The 17,219-nt window shown below is 42.7% G+C and overlaps 11 protein-coding genes across 11 annotated transcripts in view; 7 read left to right on the top strand and 4 right to left on the bottom strand.

Annotated features, from left to right (window-relative positions):
• Nucleotides 1–44: 44 nt before the first annotated feature.
• Nucleotides 45–1,103, top strand: LCP5 (small subunit rRNA maturation protein LCP5; the record flags this gene model as incomplete). The annotated part of the gene is made up of 1 exon (XM_003682069.1): nucleotides 45–1,103. The coding sequence occupies one exon, from the start codon at nucleotides 45–47 to the stop codon at nucleotides 1,101–1,103; it is 1,059 nt and encodes a 352-aa protein (XP_003682117.1).
• A 91-nt stretch (nucleotides 1,104–1,194) lies between these two features.
• Nucleotides 1,195–1,857, top strand: VFA1 (Vfa1p; the record flags this gene model as incomplete). The annotated part of the gene is made up of 1 exon (XM_003682068.1): nucleotides 1,195–1,857. One exon carries the CDS (start codon nucleotides 1,195–1,197, stop codon nucleotides 1,855–1,857), a length of 663 nt encoding a protein of 220 aa, XP_003682116.1.
• A 577-nt stretch (nucleotides 1,858–2,434) lies between these two features.
• SAK1 (serine/threonine protein kinase SAK1) lies at nucleotides 2,435–5,827 on the top strand (the record flags this gene model as incomplete). Its single annotated transcript, XM_003682067.1, has 1 exon — nucleotides 2,435–5,827. The coding sequence occupies one exon, from the start codon at nucleotides 2,435–2,437 to the stop codon at nucleotides 5,825–5,827; it is 3,393 nt and encodes a 1,130-aa protein (XP_003682115.1).
• Nucleotides 5,828–6,107: 280 nt separating this feature from the next.
• Nucleotides 6,108–6,860, top strand: CUZ1 (Cuz1p; the record flags this gene model as incomplete). The annotated part of the gene is made up of 1 exon (XM_003682066.1): nucleotides 6,108–6,860. One exon carries the CDS (start codon nucleotides 6,108–6,110, stop codon nucleotides 6,858–6,860), a length of 753 nt encoding a protein of 250 aa, XP_003682114.1.
• Nucleotides 6,861–6,937: 77 nt separating this feature from the next.
• Nucleotides 6,938–8,629, bottom strand: YCK1 (serine/threonine protein kinase YCK1; the record flags this gene model as incomplete). Its single annotated transcript, XM_003682065.1, has 1 exon — nucleotides 6,938–8,629. One exon carries the CDS (start codon nucleotides 8,627–8,629, stop codon nucleotides 6,938–6,940), a length of 1,692 nt encoding a protein of 563 aa, XP_003682113.1.
• Nucleotides 8,630–11,038: 2,409 nt separating this feature from the next.
• Nucleotides 11,039–12,520, top strand: ARO9 (aromatic-amino-acid:2-oxoglutarate transaminase; the record flags this gene model as incomplete). The annotated part of the gene is made up of 1 exon (XM_003682064.1): nucleotides 11,039–12,520. The coding sequence occupies one exon, from the start codon at nucleotides 11,039–11,041 to the stop codon at nucleotides 12,518–12,520; it is 1,482 nt and encodes a 493-aa protein (XP_003682112.1).
• A 105-nt stretch (nucleotides 12,521–12,625) lies between these two features.
• Nucleotides 12,626–13,015, top strand: GIM3 (tubulin-binding prefolding complex subunit GIM3; the record flags this gene model as incomplete). Its single annotated transcript, XM_003682063.1, has 1 exon — nucleotides 12,626–13,015. One exon carries the CDS (start codon nucleotides 12,626–12,628, stop codon nucleotides 13,013–13,015), a length of 390 nt encoding a protein of 129 aa, XP_003682111.1.
• A 39-nt stretch (nucleotides 13,016–13,054) lies between these two features.
• Nucleotides 13,055–13,457, bottom strand: TDEL0F00880 (uncharacterized protein; the record flags this gene model as incomplete). The annotated part of the gene is made up of 2 exons (XM_003682062.1): nucleotides 13,055–13,347; nucleotides 13,403–13,457. 2 exons carry the CDS (start codon nucleotides 13,455–13,457, stop codon nucleotides 13,055–13,057), a joined length of 348 nt encoding a protein of 115 aa, XP_003682110.1.
• A 277-nt stretch (nucleotides 13,458–13,734) lies between these two features.
• Nucleotides 13,735–15,222, bottom strand: MEP2 (ammonium permease MEP2; the record flags this gene model as incomplete). Its single annotated transcript, XM_003682061.1, has 1 exon — nucleotides 13,735–15,222. One exon carries the CDS (start codon nucleotides 15,220–15,222, stop codon nucleotides 13,735–13,737), a length of 1,488 nt encoding a protein of 495 aa, XP_003682109.1.
• A 350-nt stretch (nucleotides 15,223–15,572) lies between these two features.
• YGP1 (Ygp1p) lies at nucleotides 15,573–16,571 on the bottom strand (the record flags this gene model as incomplete). Its single annotated transcript, XM_003682060.1, has 1 exon — nucleotides 15,573–16,571. One exon carries the CDS (start codon nucleotides 16,569–16,571, stop codon nucleotides 15,573–15,575), a length of 999 nt encoding a protein of 332 aa, XP_003682108.1.
• Nucleotides 16,572–16,923: 352 nt separating this feature from the next.
• Nucleotides 16,924–17,219, top strand: part of TDEL0F00850 (uncharacterized protein) — a gene marked incomplete at both ends in the record, with an annotated part of 684 nt that continues 388 nt past the window's right edge. Inside the window, one exon of the mRNA XM_003682059.1 lies at nucleotides 16,924–17,219. This exon is cut by the window's right edge and continues 388 nt beyond it. Within this exon, the coding sequence (XP_003682107.1) occupies nucleotides 16,924–17,219 (296 nt within the window).

Raw genomic sequence — 17,219 nt, 5'->3', positions numbered from 1 at the left:
TGAGCTAGATTTGGTGAAAACGGATCAACTGGCTGTAAATTAATATGTCAGAGTTGGAATTAGCTCTACAAAGTATCAACGAGTCTCTCCAGAGCACATCTGAAGCACTCGAAAAGACGCATGCTATATATAATTCGGAGGATCTTGGTGATGAAAGCGAACAAACAAAGAATTTGAAATCACGGATACTCAATGGGAAGGTCGGTTCGGATAAAGTGTCTTTACTTTCTTTGAAGAACGGTAGCATGCTTGCGTATATCAACTCGCTGCTGCTGGTTGTAGGGGGCAAATTAGATCGTTCGTGTAAGGACCCAACCGTAATGGAGGGTCGTCGAAGATCAATACAACATCGTGTGGTACTGGAACGTGGTATCAAGCCACTAGAGAAAAAACTTGCATATCAGCTAGATAAACTGACGAGAGCTTACACGAGAATGGAGAAAGAATATATGGATGCAGAAGCTAGAGCATTGGCCAAATCTGAAAGTAGTGCACAGGCAGGAGCCAGTGACGATGAAGATGCTTCTAGTGATGAAGAGTTGTCGTTTAGACCAAACGTGTCGGCAGTGATGTCCGGAGCCAAGTCAGCCAAGCCAAAGGAAGATGTTGAGGAGGAGAATGAAGAGACTGGGAAGGGTGACATCTATAGGCCACCGAAGATCAGCGCAGCCTTACCTCCACAACAATTGAGCCAATTTGAGGACAAGTTCAATGCTCGCGATCATAAGGATCGTAGTGGTAAATCCCGTATGCAGGCCATGGAAGAGTACATCAGGGAATCATCAGATCAACCCAACTGGGAATCTTCGATTGGTGCCAATATCGTTACGCATGGTAAAGGTGGTATTAAGTCTCTAAGAGATACCGAGAAGGAGCGTGATGTGGCTCGATACGAAGAAGAAACCTTTACAAGACTAAATCACGGTACCAGTAAACTAGATAAGAGGAAGCAGAAACAAAAGGAACGGATGAACAGGGTCAATTTAATCGGTGGTGAAGATTTCAGCATATTCAATTCGAAGAGGAAAATCGAGGATAGCACCTCGAGGAGAGGTGTCAAAAAAACTCGTAATGCATGGGAGAGGGCCAAGAAGAGGCTATGATATATATTTGTAATTATCTTAATAAGATTAAAGAATCGCGTTTACGAAAGCCAACCGTCGATGTATAAGAGAAAACGAATGGGACAAGACTATGATAAATGTTTATATAGCTCGTCAGGTTGCTGCTAAGGACATGCAGCCATGCCTGATATGCAGTAAACCTACAGTGACTGTTCTTTATAACGCTTCTGGGCCAGATTGGCTTTACACCTGTGACATCCACCTTCATGATAATCCTCACTTTGCCACGCCAATCTATAACGATGAGTATCAGGAAGCTCTCGATAAGCTCAAGATGCTAAAAGCCCAGGTTGGTAAGCTTTCGGCTGCAGACAAACCTGCCTCCTGGGATGGTTGGGTATCCCAGATCTTCATTAAGAAGCCAAAGAAGGACGATGAGGATGCGAATGAGGATAAGGATAAGGATAAGGATAAGGATAAGGATAAGGATAAGGATAAGGATAAGGATAAGGAATTGAAGAATCAAGCCGACGAGAAGAAGCAGGCGGATAGTTTGAAGGAGTGCCAGCAAAAGTACAATCAGCAGATCGATCTTGTCACTTCTTTACAGAAAAAGAGTCGAAAGTATAAACTAAGTGATGTTACCTTCAACAGCAGGGTACAGAGGAAGAAGAATGAGCGAATACAAGCAGAAAGAAGGAGGAAGGAACAGGAAATGTATAGCACTACTGATCCTGAAGAAATTGCGAAGAAGTTTGCATTCCCTACCGTCCCAAACAACAGCATAAAATGATACAATCTCTCGGCAACTCCTTTCTATGCCACTACGGACAAGGGAATGATGGTACTCGTACAAGCTTTCTCCGAAGCTGAAGAGAAGAAAGACCTCAAGCCAACCCATTGCGAGGGGAAGTGAAGCTGGGCACGGTCTCCAAGACAAAAGCGGATATGCCAATCACAGGATGAAGTGCCTTATGGAGTGCCCCAAGGTGCTTTCGAGCATCTGACCAGTGATCCTGAGCGATCAATCCTTTTTTATAGTGTAATTGAACTCTTGATAAACGTTACCCTCAAATCAGGGCTCTTCAAAGCTTTTCTAGCAGAATTTCCTCCACCCTTTAAGTTTCATGAGTCAGAGAAGAGATTCAAAAGCCCTAATACGTCTGATATATTTGGGAAGCTCACTTCACTAGTGATCACTTGGTCAGAAATTAAAATACGTTTGTACTATTGGTGAAAAATTGTGGTTTTTGTATTTTGGTTCGGCGAATTGCAGTTTTCATTTTGCACATCCATCAAACCTAATTCATCGATAGTAATATTGTGTGAAACCTTCCTTTGACCTCGACAGACCTTCCTCATTGCAACTTATGAATATACAGGAAGGCATTGTAGAGGAGGTGGATATACCACCGAATCTATCCGCCAGATTGAGTTCTTCTAGAAATGACGTCAGCGATTCACAAGCTGATGAACAGTCAAATAGGTTAGTGGTTGCCACTGGGTCTGTTGATGGTCTTTCTGCTTCATCGTCATCGTTAGAGTCGCTCAATATGCTCCTAGAGAAACAGAGGAAGAGACAATTAAATCATCCCCAACATCAAGAATTTTTCAGTGAATCACTGAGACCTCAGGAGAGCGTGAAGGAGACAAATGAAATCTTTCTGAAATATGATCCTATCTCCAAGCGTAAAGTTTTGAATACTTATGAAATCATCAATGAATTGGGTCATGGCCAACATGGGAAAGTCAAGTTGGCCAGAGATCTGCTTACGAAAAGATTAGTTGCGATTAAGATTGTGGATAGACACGAGAAGAGGGAGAAGAATTTTCTGAGGTTCAGAAAGAATACCGCTTTGACACACTCAGACAAGATCAAACGAGAAATCGCTATCATGAAAAAATGTCATTATAAGCATGTGGTTGAGCTTATTGAGGTCCTAGATGATTTCAAGTCACGTAAGATCTACCTAGTTTTAGAGTACTGCAGCAAAGGTGAAGTGAAATGGTGTCCCGGAGATCAAATGGAGACTGAGGCGAGAGGCCCACCATTATTGACATTCCAGCGGACCAGAGAAATACTTCGAGGCGTTGTATTGGGATTGGAATACCTGCACTATCAAGGCGTCATTCACAGGGATATAAAACCTGCTAATCTCTTGATCTCGGAGGATAATACGGTGAAGATCTCTGATTTCGGAGTTTCTCTAGCTGCAACAGGCGCTGAAGATGCAGACAATATAGAATCTGATGATGAACTGGAGTTGGCAAAGACTGCCGGTACTCCAGCTTTTTTTGCACCCGAAATTTGTCTAGGGAATGAAGCGTTTGAAAAGTATCAACTTAAGAGAGAAGATTTATTCAAAGGCTCCAGTATCTCCTTTATGATTGACATTTGGGCCTTGGGAGTTACACTTTACTGCCTGCTTTTTGGCATGCTGCCGTTTATCTCTGATTATGAACTCGAACTTTTTGAGAAGATAGTAAATGATCCCGTCAAATTTCCTTCTTATGAAGAAGTCAAGGGCAATCGAGTCTCCATGCTTTCAAGCGAAGAAGAGTATAACATGGCACTTGATTTGGTTAATAGATTACTCGAAAAGAATCCCATGAAAAGGATTACTATTGCAGAGATTAAACAACATCCCTTTGCATGTTGGGACTTCGATCATCTGGCTAGTACAGAAGACGACTATATTGATTCCAAACTTAGAGAAGTTAAAGAATTCCAATTAGATAAAGAAGAGCAATTCAAGCAGATATCAATTTCGAGACATGAGCTAAAAAACGCTGTACTTGGCGTTGGAAAGAAAATAAGAGAGTCTGTATTCAAAGCTCTCCCCAATGGTCTATGTCGTTCTCATAATGCACCTACTTCTCATAGAGGCACACCAGAGCCAACTATATCCGAGACGGGAACTAAAAATAATGAAGATAGCAGTAGCGACTCAAGCTATATTGTCAGTGAGGGTTCTATTATGAGCAATTTAGGCAGTTTAGAAAAGAATTCGCAGACTGCTAACAAGAAGAATAAAGAAATAAAACACACCAATAGTAATGACGACAAGAGTTCAACCTCAACAATTTTCAAGAAACAATACAACTTTTTTAATGATAATGATAATGATAATAATGGTAATGATAACGGATATGATAAAACTAATCATGAAATACATGGCGAGGTCTCTCAATCGGACCTTTTCGAACGGGAACTCCAAAGGTTTGACGACAAGCATGATCCCAAATCAATCGTCGACATTCCAATCAATTCATCTTTTGCTTCCCTCGATAGTTTGTACATCGATAATTATGCCGTGAGCAGGTGCACAGCGCCTGACGAAGAGATAGGCCGTCGGGACTCGAGGACAACACCAACAATCCATGTTAGACCTCCTTCAGTGGGCCCTTTTCACAAGCCCCAATTTGGAGCAAGAAACAACAGGGTTCCTGGGCCATGGCGCAATTCCTCTTCACGTGTGAACTACCTTGATTACGGGAGTCACTCTACAAGGAGTGACAGAGTCCCACACACTATGGCTTCACCAACACAAGGAATTTTCAATCGCGAAGATGGCCGCCGTAAAAGTAGTAAACTAGCAAAGTCGCAAAATGGTGGTGAACCTTTGTCTCCTAATCAAGAAAAGAAAGCTGACGCGACTGATCATCGTCCCTTCCAGAAGAGAGATGTGGCGAAAGAAGATGATCCAAAACAGTTCACAATCAAGAGGGGCAATTTTTTCAGCAGTTTCAATGGTCAAGACGAGGAGACGAGTACTTCATCCGAAGCATCAATAAGTGATGGCTCTTCCTGTTCTTCTCACTCCGATGCAGAATCGAACGGTAGTAATACCGATTCATTACCGTTTGAATTTGGTGTAGATTCTGCAAATGCGAGCGTTGTTTCCATGAGAGACGTCGCTGGCTTTGAAACTGTGCGGCCTTTCATGGATGTACACTCGACTACCCGTCGGGCCAGAAGTGGAACATTGGAGCAAAACGAGTCAAGTCAAAGCCAGTTAGAGGAAGATAGTGATGATAGTGGAGATAGCGACGAATTGGTTCTGAATATCGGAGGTTCTGGACATAGTCGGCGTCAAGGATCGGCTCAAAGTAGTGCTAGCAGCTCTAGAAGAGGTACACTTCCATACCTTACTCATGGTCGCGATTTAGATGCTCCTACACAGGGCCCCAGTTACGCAACTATAATACCATGCAGCGCATCAACTATTCTTCCTGTCGGCGATTTGACATCCCAGATGTCTTTCAACGTGCCCTCAAATCTCGAAGGGAGAACACTAGACGTTCCAGATCACTTGACAAAACCGCTGTATATGACCGATTATGCTTCAGAGGATTTAAGCAGCTCTCCTTCTCCGGGTCCACAGATTGCGAGAGCAACTGCTACTACAAATGCTTCGTTGGCCATTCCTCGTGCCAAGCCTACAACACAAGCTTCTAATGTGGGAGGCATCTTAAGCAAGAGTAAACATCGTGAGCAGTCTCAAGATAGGTCAAAGGATCTACTACGAACAGTTTTGATCACTTCAGCGGGCTCAAACAGAAGAAAGTCAGTACCTTGTATTACAGTACCAAGAACCGCAGAACCAGGACGAACAAGGCATCGTCCAGGGCTAGAGAAATCCACCAGTTCTCGCTCGACCAGAAGGCAGCCTAGAAGTTCAATGCGCAAGCCATTTAGCTCGGGAGAGACAAGATCACAGTCCATTTCCCTGGGTGAATTGGGCTCGGATTCTGCCCACTAGTCATTTAATCCTCTGCCAGAGGCGCATCATATATATATAAATATATAGAGTATTTCATAGATCAAGATAATTTACAGTTTAGCATAATTAGTTTTAACCTACTAGATTATTCTAGAGTAATCAACTGATTTACAGCGCGCCGCTCGAGATCAAAGAGCCTTGATGCTTACTAACTTCAAGGCATAATAAAAATGGCAAATAGTGCCTATACCAGTGGCAACTGATATAAAAGATCACACTGTGTCAAATCAGTACCACAATTGTTGTTAATCAGCTAACTATGTCTGCTACTGTTGAGAGAGAGAGTGGGATGCTAGATGTGGGCACACATTGTGCCTTTTGTCGACAACTTGACTTTCTACCGTTCCATTGCACGTATTGTAATAGTGATTTCTGCTCAAGTCATCGATCCAAAGAGTCACATCATTGTAAATGGCTGATTGAAACAGATAAGAAGAACGCACCCACTGTGGCAAAGACTAAGGATAATAATGGCAAATACTTCAAGAGTTTGATGCCGGAGAAAGGGTACATTAGAGTTCAACAGGACAAGAAAGAGAGTGCGAAACCTCCAAGGATACGTTCTAATGGTAATCGAAGTGCGCTTGATAAGTTAACCAGGTTCTTCAAAAGGAAAGAGGCTTCGAGGAAGACAAGCAAGTCCAAACCTAATGCAATGATTCAACTTACCAAATTGAAGAGATCAGCGCAAGGTGACGATAAGATTCCAATGGCTAACAGACTTTATGTGTACTGCTATGCGATTGATGACGATCAGGATGAGTCTAAAGAGCACGAAATTTACATTAACAAGATACGGCCTGTTGGTGGAGCGCTAGATTCTATAGCGAAGCAATTGAACGTTTCAAATCGAAACAGCGACTTTAATGCAACTTCAAAGGAGAAACTATTCCTCTATAAGAAGGATAGCAAATCAGGAGAACTCATATGTCTTGACCCATCAGATCGTGTAGTCACCGAGATCAAAGATTTGGACACTCTTTACTTGGTTCGCGGTGATGACAAGATATAACTTACATATTTATATCGATAACATACAGATAGTCTTTTAATAGTTCACTTTTTCTTTCAATCGTCCTAAATCATTTATCAGCAACAAGCAAACTTACTGAAGAAACCTTTACCCGTGTCCAAAGATCCTTGGTCACCATTCTTTACGTTGGAGCTGTTATGCTGCTGAGGTTTCGCAGTAGGTTGTTCTTGGTAATGGTATTTATTACCAACCTGTGGAGAAGCACGATGATTATTCGTACCGCGATTTTGGTAGGATGAAATTCCTTGTTGTGGTCCGTTGTTCAAGTTTGGTGGTTGTTGAGCATATTTCTGTTGCGTCTGTTGTTGATATGCTTCATATGATGTTGGATCTAACTTGTTACCAAATTGAGGTGCACCACGTAGGTGTTCGTTAAACTCTTGTGCGTGTTGTGGTTGAGGTTTCAGTGTTTGTTGTTGTTGTACTGGCGGTTGTTGTACTGGCGGTTGTTGTAACGGTTGCATCTGTTGCGGTTGTTGTTGCGCATGGTGATTATTTATCGCATGATTGCCAGGCACTTTACTCCTATGTCTTCTTGATTTATCGTTCGGTGGATTTGGATGACCGTAACCGTGTAAGTTAGGCTTCTTATTGATCGTTAAATCCCAACCACGACCACCATTCAATTTCATCCAATCGTATTCGCCATCCGCTTCTTGGTTCAAATCACCCAATACAGACAACAGTAGTCTACGATAACCTTCGTAATCAGGAGTCTCTTCAAAAGATAAATTCCTTACGATTTCCAAATAACGACCAAACTGGATCGGTAAGCCCTGAGCCAGATCGTACACGTTTGTGGATCTCTTCTTTTCACCAATTTTTTCGTATTTTTGCTTATTGTTTGGAGCTTTCAAACCTTGCCATGGCAACTGACCTCTTAGGAAATAGAAAAATACATGGCCCATAGCTTCCATATCATCTCTACGAGATTGTTCTCTACCGAGATGAGTATTGATGGACATGTATCTAGCGGTACCACTTAGAGATTTCTTTTCCCTATATGGGATATGTTGCTTGGTCTTTGGATCACGATACTGTTTGGCCATCCCAAAATCGATCAGATGAACTTTATTCTCATCCGGTTGACCTGGTCTGCCAATTAAGAAATTATCTGGTTTAATATCACGATAGATAAGATCGTGCGTGTGTAAATCTTCAATCAACGTGATCATCTGCACAGCAACTTGCACCACAGTCTTGACCGAAAATCTACGCCCACACCAATCAAACAGATCTTCCAATGAGGGACCCAACAAATCAATAACCAAGATGTTATGCAAACCTTCTTGCCCAAAATAATACGCTTGTGGAACTCCTGGAGTTCCCGACAAGATTTTGTAAGTACGATACTCATCTTTTAATTGTGGAGCCTCTGTCTTCCGTGGTTCAAATTTAATAGCCACAGACAACCCATTGATCATATTAGTCCCTTCAAACAATACTCCAAAGGACCCTTCACCGATCTTCTTACCTATCCTATAATGTAACCCAACTATAGTGGAGTCATCACGTGACATCGTGGAGTTCTGACTATTACCACCAAACCCATTCATTTGATTGTTCACCAATCCATTCGTCGAAGTGATTGGAACGTTTGTATTGTTGTTGCTATTCGCATTACTTATCACAGGAGTATTGGCCCCTCCACCGTTCACCATCCTTTTCATGCCCTGATTGCCAAGCGCATTCACCGCCAGAGCGCTATTCGCGGCAGCTACCGCTGGAGAACCTTGAGCCTGTGCCATCGACACAAAACAAAACTTTGGACAGAGCTCTTTCACCCCGGTTACACGGTTTGATCCAGTTCTGTTCCCCCAAGCTTCCAGATATAAATCAACTGTTTAAAGCCACAAGAAGTGAAAAAAAAATTTAACCCATCACCCGGCGTCAAGTCTTAAAAATGAAAAATGAACCAACTGATTAGCTGTTCAATAGTTCAAGTTATTACTCTGAGGGCTATCTATTGAGTCTTGTGAGGGTAGTTTGGGCTCTATGGCTGAGCATGCAGCTATTGCCTAGGTTGTAGTTTTGGAGCGGAGTCAAAAGAGTCCCCGGGCGAGATACTAAACCAGAAATTACATGGCAAGATGATAGGTGAAGTAATACGTGGAAAACGTCGTTGAAGGTGCAATCTACGGTCGATATAGATAATATGAATTGCGGATCGAGTAGGTTGTATCGGTACGATTACTTATAAGACAGCCCAAATTCCAAGAAACTGACCAGATGTATACCAAGTTCTGAGAGAGATAGTTACTTACTCACGGGCCGCTCGATTGGGGCAGACGTATAATTGAGTTAAGCAACTTGAGGAGGTTTGGCCAATGACAAGGTTCGAAAGTAAATACCAACTAATTCGATAATATGGAAGGTTTCAATTTGGGAGTGCATCCTCACAAGGTGAAGAGTAAAAGTGCCCATCTTCTTCGGAATACACAATTCCTAATTGTTCAAAAAATGCGTCGAATTACCTCGACTCGAATTATCCTTATGAAGTGAAGATAAAATACGCGCAATACTATCTGTATTAACCAGATGCATAGACTTGAAATCTCGAAAGCACCAGTTCTGGGGAGAAGAAAAACTCAGCGTTCTTACCGGAACAGGTCATCAAATGTCTACCGTTAGCTCAAAGTGACACGACTTGTTTGCATCAATTCTGAAGTGAGCATCCTTCCCAAGGTTAAATGGCAACAATTGCAACTGCAACTGCAACTGCAGACGTTTGGTTTCACGATTTATTTGCCGCGATCAGACAACCAGTAATGCCAGAGTATGAAGAATCGTGATTTTTTCAGAATCTTGCGTGATTAATCGATAAAGTCGCATCTAGCAAAAGGCAAACTCGATAACAACATGATCCAGTTTATCGATTAATAGTATGTCCTAATAAAGTTATGCAAATCAAAAGAGGACGATCTATTCTACGGAGTGCATGGCTTTACATGCGTCAAGACTTCTAACTGCAGCTCTTCCACTCTAAGGTGAAATGAAGCTTATTCTCTACATGTGAAAATCATCGGCGAGTGATAGATCCGAGAAGCCACCTCATCAACATTTAAGCGATCGACCACAGGTCAATACACAAGAGCGAGAGGTGACTCTCCATAATTGAACAAAAGCGATAATTAAACAATGCCTGCACAGTAAATATCTATTTAAAGTCCTTCTTCATCACTTGAATCATCAAAGATCGATTCATCGATTTCACCATCCTTTAACCAGAACTTATCCACAAGTTCTTCCAATTTTCGTTTACGCATTTGCAGATCATCTCGTGTAGCATTCGATCTCTGCTGTTGTTGTTGCTGCTGTGGCTGTTTTTGGTATGGTTGCAACGGAGCATTCAATATAGTCGATGCCGCCAATTTATCATTCAAGTAATTATTATAATGCGAGAAAGCCTTCGCCTCGCCCAGCACAGATCTTGGAGTCGGTACTACAGGTCTAACCAGGGTAGGAACGCTAAAAAGCGTGTGCTGATCTTCAAACGTAGGTGCAACAAGCGTTGAAGCAGAGTCTTCAGCCTGTTTTTTGGCTCGCTGTATCCTGAAGGAACATCGAGGGCGAGTTCACAGGCGAATTAAACTGGAAAAGTAGATTACTGTCCTCAGTGCCAACGGTAGCCATCTTGGTCAAGTCCTGGGGATCTTGACCGGCTGGCAACGCCAGTCCCTCTAGCTTTATACCAACGATTCGCTTCTCTATTAGCTGTTTCTTGTATTAAGAACGTGCCCGCACGTGGAGGTGAGAAAGACAGAGAATACGGACAGATACAGCCAATGGGCACTTTTCACCAGGCTGGTAAGCGTTGGCCTGACAAGCTTAGATGTGCTAGCATTCTTGCAGATCAGTGCTACTGATCCACACCTGCAGAATTGATCGTTTAGTACATCATTATTTCACTGGATGGGCGTGTTCTTATCGTTTTTCTTAAGAAGCAGTTGGCATGAGTTGGATGAGTTGGAATGAGTTGGAATGAGTTGGAATGAGTCATTCTTTATCGCAATGTACCTTGCATTGATTAGATACCATTTGTGAAGGGCGAAGTGATCTGACCATTTTTATCCTTTTGATTATTCTCCTCGCGTTGGTTTAAAAACAGTTCGCTACTAAAAGGTTTATTTCGTGTAAACCCTACCAAACATTGATCGATGAGCTTTGAAGAATTGAAAGAAAGGTACTCGAAATTCCTCTCGAGAAGAGATAAATTCAGGAATCCTATTAGCTTTTGGGATGGTGATTTGGCTCCACCAGATTTAATTGGTTTAGAGGTGGGTTTACCAAATGAGAACTTGTTTCCGATCAAAGCAATCGATTTACACCTCGTGGACAAACCTTTTGATGATAAAGAAGCGTTTGTAGCTTCTATGGATAGGTATGACAATCCAGAAGGCCTGCCGATTGCTAGATCATTTCAGTACTCTGAAACGCGTGGTATGTTTCCATTGATAAACTTTTGTAAAAAGGTTATTGGTACAGTGAACAAGCCTGCGTATGACGAGTGGGATGTTTTACTCTCTAATGGGTCGAGTGATTCGATGTTTAAGATTTTTGAGACTTTTTGCGACGAATCCACCACTGTGCTGATGGAAGAGTTTACTTTCTCGCCCGTTATCTCGAACGTACAGAATACAGGCGCTACTTGTGTGCCCATTAAAATGGAATTGACAACAGATCCCGCTAAACAAGGGATCGATATCGCTTATCTGACACATTTGTTGGAAAATTGGACCACTATCCCACAATATTCGCACTTAAATAAACCAAAAATGATTTACACCATAGCTACGGGTCAAAATCCAACTGGTATGACCCTATCAATGGAAAAGAGACGTCAAATTTATGCATTGGCCCAAAAACACGATCTGCTTATTTTGGAAGATGATCCTTATGGCTATTTGAGATTCTCACCTTATGATCCAGTGCATCCTCTTAAGAACCTTTACACGGATGAAAGTCACAGTTTGACAGTCGAGGATTATTTGCAAAAAATGTTGGTCAAGTCGTTTATGACACTCGATACTGATGGCCGTGTGATCAGACTCGAGACCTTCTCCAAACTGTTTGCTCCTGGTTTACGTCTAGCTTATATCGCTGCAAACAAATTCATCATTGAGAGGTTACTCAATTTCACAGAAGTTACTACAAGGGCTCCAAGTGGTGCTTCTCAAGCTATTGTTTACACGACCATCATGGCGCTCGGAAGTAAAGAAACAGCCGCTGATGAAATGGATGCAATGTTTTTGGGTTGGATCAAATGGGTAATGAAGCTCGCATCAGCATACACTCATAGAAGAAACGTTACTTTCAAAGCTTTGTATGAAACGGAAGCCTACAAAAAGAACTTCTTCACTGTTCTGGAACCATCTGCTGGAATGTTTATCGATATCAAGGTCAATTGGCCAACACCACCAACGGGAGACAAGAAAGAGTTGATGAGCCAGCTGAACAAAATAATTATCAAGAACGGAGTGAAAGTTGTGCTAGGGCACAAGATGGCTGTCGACCAGGACTTCTCCTCCGATTCCGCCGATTTCCTAAGACTAACCGTTGCATACGCCAAGGATGAAGATCAATTGACTGAAGCATGCCATAGAATCGGTAAAGGGTTCGTAGAGCTTTTCAACATGTAGCTTTGTAGTATAATACAATAGTAGCACTTTTTTTCAACTCGCCTAGTAATAAAAGATTAAGAAACAAGAACAACGAATTAGAAGTCATAAAAACACCAATAAACGATGGAACTGCTACCACAGGGCAAGAAGAATAATACCAATGTCACCTATGAGGACCAACAAAAGATAAACAAATTTTCTAAACTGATAATGCGTAAGGATAACCTAGAGAAAGAGTTGTTACAACAAAGACAGGAAAAAGAGTACCTGGACGATGTATCATTAGAGATTGAACTCATTGATGAAGATGATTTGGTGCCATACAAGGTGGGTGCACTTTTCCTGCAATTAAAGCAAAGTGAAGTGGTCGAACAATTGGAAAAAGATATGGAGAGTGTTGACAGCATAATAGACTCACTCGAAACTCAAGATAGTGAACTAGACGAAGAAGTAAGAGTACTGAAGAGCTCTCTATATGCCAAATTCGGTGATAATATCAACCTCGAACGCTAAACCATTTAAACCATATGTAAAAGTTATAGAAAAATATCATTATGAATGGTCACCTTTCTCCAGGGACTCATCGTGGTTCTTGAAAGTATGCACTTGAGCATCCTGTTCCAAGTATACTTTATAACCAAACCTGTCCTCTACTTCAAGTAACTTAGCCTTGATGAGAGGTAACACTTCATCTGAAGCGTCCATAGTAAAACCCTTAATTAAACTGTATTCGTGGGTAATCTTGCCACCCATATTGTAAACGAGTGATTTGACATCATCCAGAATACTGGATGAAATAAGACCATCGTCTTGGTCGACGGTCAAGATATATGATTTGATAGGACCTAATTCAACGAGTTAGTCTCTCATTTCAATGTAAGAACTCTCCAGTGAACATACTTGCCCTAACGATAATGGCCAGGCTAGCCAGTATCCAGAGATAACTAAACTTCATACTGCTATATCCTACTGAAGTGACTTGAAATTTCAACCATAAAGGACCCCTAGATCTCCTTATATGAAGCGATGCCCCCCGTAAGGCATGCTACAATCTACAACGCAGAGGCTTAGTGCAGCCGAAGGAAGCAGCAAACCAGGCCGTCTGCCTAAGACTTTGCCAACAGAAGCAGTCGCTACTGACAGCCCTCGTCTCCAAATTTTCGTGAGTATTAGTATCAGTCATTATTAGTATACATTTGGTATAAGTATTATATATAGTCAGAGTTTATAGTTTATGCTGTCACTTTCTCACCTGCAGCTTCGCTGCCAGTGGAAGGACCAGCTCCATCAGTCGATTGACTGATCTTGTCATCAATGTGTTCTTGTGGTGGCATGGTGGCCATCACTCTTGATCTTACAGGTTCTGGAATGTAGGGAGTCTCTTCCATGTAAGTAAACTCACCGATCTGTGCTTCGTCAGTACCAAGTTCCTCTTCTTCCGGTCTCAATCTCAATCTCAAGAATGGGATTCTGTCCATGATTAGCAACAAACATGCAGTGACCGTAACGACCCAAGCAATTGTGGAACAAACAGCAGCCAATTGGTATCCGACCTGTTTCCAGTGGTGGTTTAACCAACCTCCATCGATAGCGACAGCTTCAGCACCCGCAGTTGCGTTAACGTAGTCAGCGGCAAAGATACCGGTGAAAACCGAACCAATGGCACCACCTACACCGTGAAGAGCCCAGACGTCCATACCATCATCGATGTGTAGGAAGTTCTTTAGGTCTGTAGCCAAGTTACAACCTGCAGCAGCCACGACACCGATAATCACAGAGGACCAGACTGGAACGAAACCTGCTGCTGGAGTGATACCGACCAAACCAGCGATAATACCTGAACAAAGGCCCACGGTGGTCCATTTACCACCGGATCTGAAATAATCGATGAACATCCATGCTAGACCACCACACGAGGCAGCCAAATTGGTGTTCATAGCAGAGTACCAGGCCCTGATACTAGCGTTACCAGCAGAACCTGGGTTAAAGAATTGCCAACCAAACCACAGGAAAACAGTTCCGAGGACAACAGAAGTCACCGAGTGAGGCTTGTATTTAGGCATACCGCTCTTAGCGACTGGATCACTTCTCTTACCCAATATTAGCGCATAAATCAAAGCACCATGACCTGAAGCAATGTGAACTGGTCCACCACCAGCGTAATCGAGAGCACCAAACAGAGCTAGCCAACCTTGAGAGTTCCAAGTCCAACAAGCAATTGGACAATACACAATTGTCATCCCATAAAAACAAAACAACATCATTGGCATCAATCTAGCTCTTTCACACGCACCACCAAGCATCAATGCACCTGTCACTGCAGCGAACATACCTTGGAATACAGCAAACAAGATATCTGGAACACTAGTCACAGAGGATGGAGCTCCCAAGACCTTCATGAACCCGAAATTGGCCAAAGTACCAATGAAACCATGTCCTCTCACTTCGTGAGAGAAAGCCAGAGAATAACCCCAGAAGAACCATTGAAAGATGACAACCGCGGCTGCCATCATAGAAGCCCATAACAACGAAAGAGCATGCTTCTTACGCGACATACCACTATACAGCAAACCAATACCTGGGACCATAATCCACACACCTGCTGCAGAGACACCTAACCAGACCATATCAGCCGCTATAAATTGGGTGTTCATATCTGTATTTAGCGAATTACCGCCGGATCCAACACCCGTAGGTGTACCTGTCATATCGAGAGACATTCTTGGGTCTTTAAGCGAAGGATAACTACTACCATGGTCAATTGCATGCCTCTTTTATATCTTCCAAACTTTTTCCATTCTTATCTAGTTTCTTATCAAAATTCTTATCGTACCTTATCTGAAAAAAAATTCAGTCCTGTAAAAGACCAATAAGACCAAAGTTAGATAGAGATACTGCAGTGCCTATCGACATTGAAGGGAACAATTGAGGGAAAAGGTCCAGTAAATCAGTTACAAGCCTCAATAAGTCGAGGAAAGTCAATTACAAAGTCCTAAAAAGTAATACGAACTATATTATCTGCGTAATGAGAAAGAAAAGGGTATCGTGAGGGTATCGTAACGTGGACTCATCATGGGAATAGACTGCTAATGCTCTCTGGGTCTGTAACTTGATTGGCCACAGCGATAGAGACAAGCAATTGAGCTTTGACTGGAGATAAGTAGCCGGCAGCAATTGCGCCTTCTGGCACATCTTCTGTAGAGACATATGCGAGGTCGCTTGAAGCTGCAGCATAAACAATAGGAACATCGGAGCTAGCCAAAGTAGAAGAACTGGAGTTGGTAGCATAACCAGATACAGCAACAACCAAACCATCGATAGACCCACTCAAGGAGTCGACCAAGTCCTGGGAGTAGTCACCATCGTAAACGATAGGAACCACTGGAGAAGTTGTAATGTTTGTTTCGGTGAAAGAGTAGTTAGTTCTTAGAGCAGAGTCTGGAGCAACGAGCAAAGGAGAAGCTGCTTCGAAGAACCAAACGACTTCGTCATTGCTCAAGATACCAACGGGAATACCGTTGGAACGTGGACCCACTGGAGCAAACAAACCACTGTAAATAACACCACCCTTCTTAGCAACAGTCAAAGCACCGCGATATTGCGATTCGTAGTCCATTGCAACTTGCACAGCAGAGGTAGCATCTTCAGAGACAACAACAGTCTTGTTGGTTTCGAAAACAACAGTGGAGAAGAAACCTAGAGACTCAACAGAACGGCTGTTAGAAACAATCACAACACCGTGATAAGTGTCATCTTGCAAAGTTTCATTAACTTGAGAAGCAACATCGTAAAGCTGAGTAACATTCAAAGCCATAGAACTGTTGAACAAAACCTCAGTTTCGAAAGTAGAAGAGTTGCTTGGCAACAATGAAACATCGCCACCAGTAACAAACACCTTCAACTTGGTACCAATCTCACTATCAGGACCAGCAGTAGCGTTGGAGTGATTGCTAGTGTTCCAGGCAATACTGGAGCTATTGGAAGCATTGAGCGTTTCGCGCTTGAACAGCGGAGTAGCAAGGGCAGTCGAACAAGCGGCCAGAACAGAGCAAACAGTAGAAAGTCTCATCTTTGATGGTTTGTGATATTACTACAGTTATAATTACAATTATCAATTACAAACCCCAATAAAGTAGCTTCCCCTCTGCCCTTTTATATACGTAAGAGAGCGAGAGTCATTTACTGCTCCCTCTACCCTTTAGAGCTATAATACAACAAACAGCCAGAACTTTTCAAGAAAGGGCATTTCAAGAAACTTTTCCAATAAGGAATCTTCCCAACAAGATCGTCAAGCAAAATCGCAAACCGCAATGCTTTAAGCGAAATGTGAAAAGGCGCGGGAGCTTAATAAGCGCAGCACGTGATGAACAAGACACCGGCATAAAAGACGAGTGAGTGGTCGAGCAATCGAGGATTCCGAGATGGAGTTTCAAGAGGCTATGCGCTCGAAAGCTTCTTTATGTGTTAACCTGCTGTTGCTGGCCGTCGTGGGTCAGGGTCTGTATCGGTGTTCGCAGATCCAGTTACCACCAAGTCTTGCCAGTGCCGGTCACCGTCAGTTTCTCACCAATATATCTGCAGCGGTGACCCTTGTGAATAGTCTCAGTAATGTGTTTGACTTTGTTGTGCAGAGTGCAGTGTCGCGCCTGTGGGCGCGACACCTTACGCTGCCCATAGCTTTGGTTTTGGAGTCTGTTGTGGCTAGCGTTTACTGGCC

This window comes from Torulaspora delbrueckii, chromosome 6 (genome assembly GCF_000243375.1).
Source record: "Torulaspora delbrueckii CBS 1146 chromosome 6, complete genome".
Taxonomy (NCBI): domain Eukaryota; kingdom Fungi; phylum Ascomycota; class Saccharomycetes; order Saccharomycetales; family Saccharomycetaceae; genus Torulaspora; species Torulaspora delbrueckii.
The sequence above is the reverse complement of the archived record's forward strand: the minus strand, read 5'-3'. Positions and strand labels throughout refer to the sequence as shown.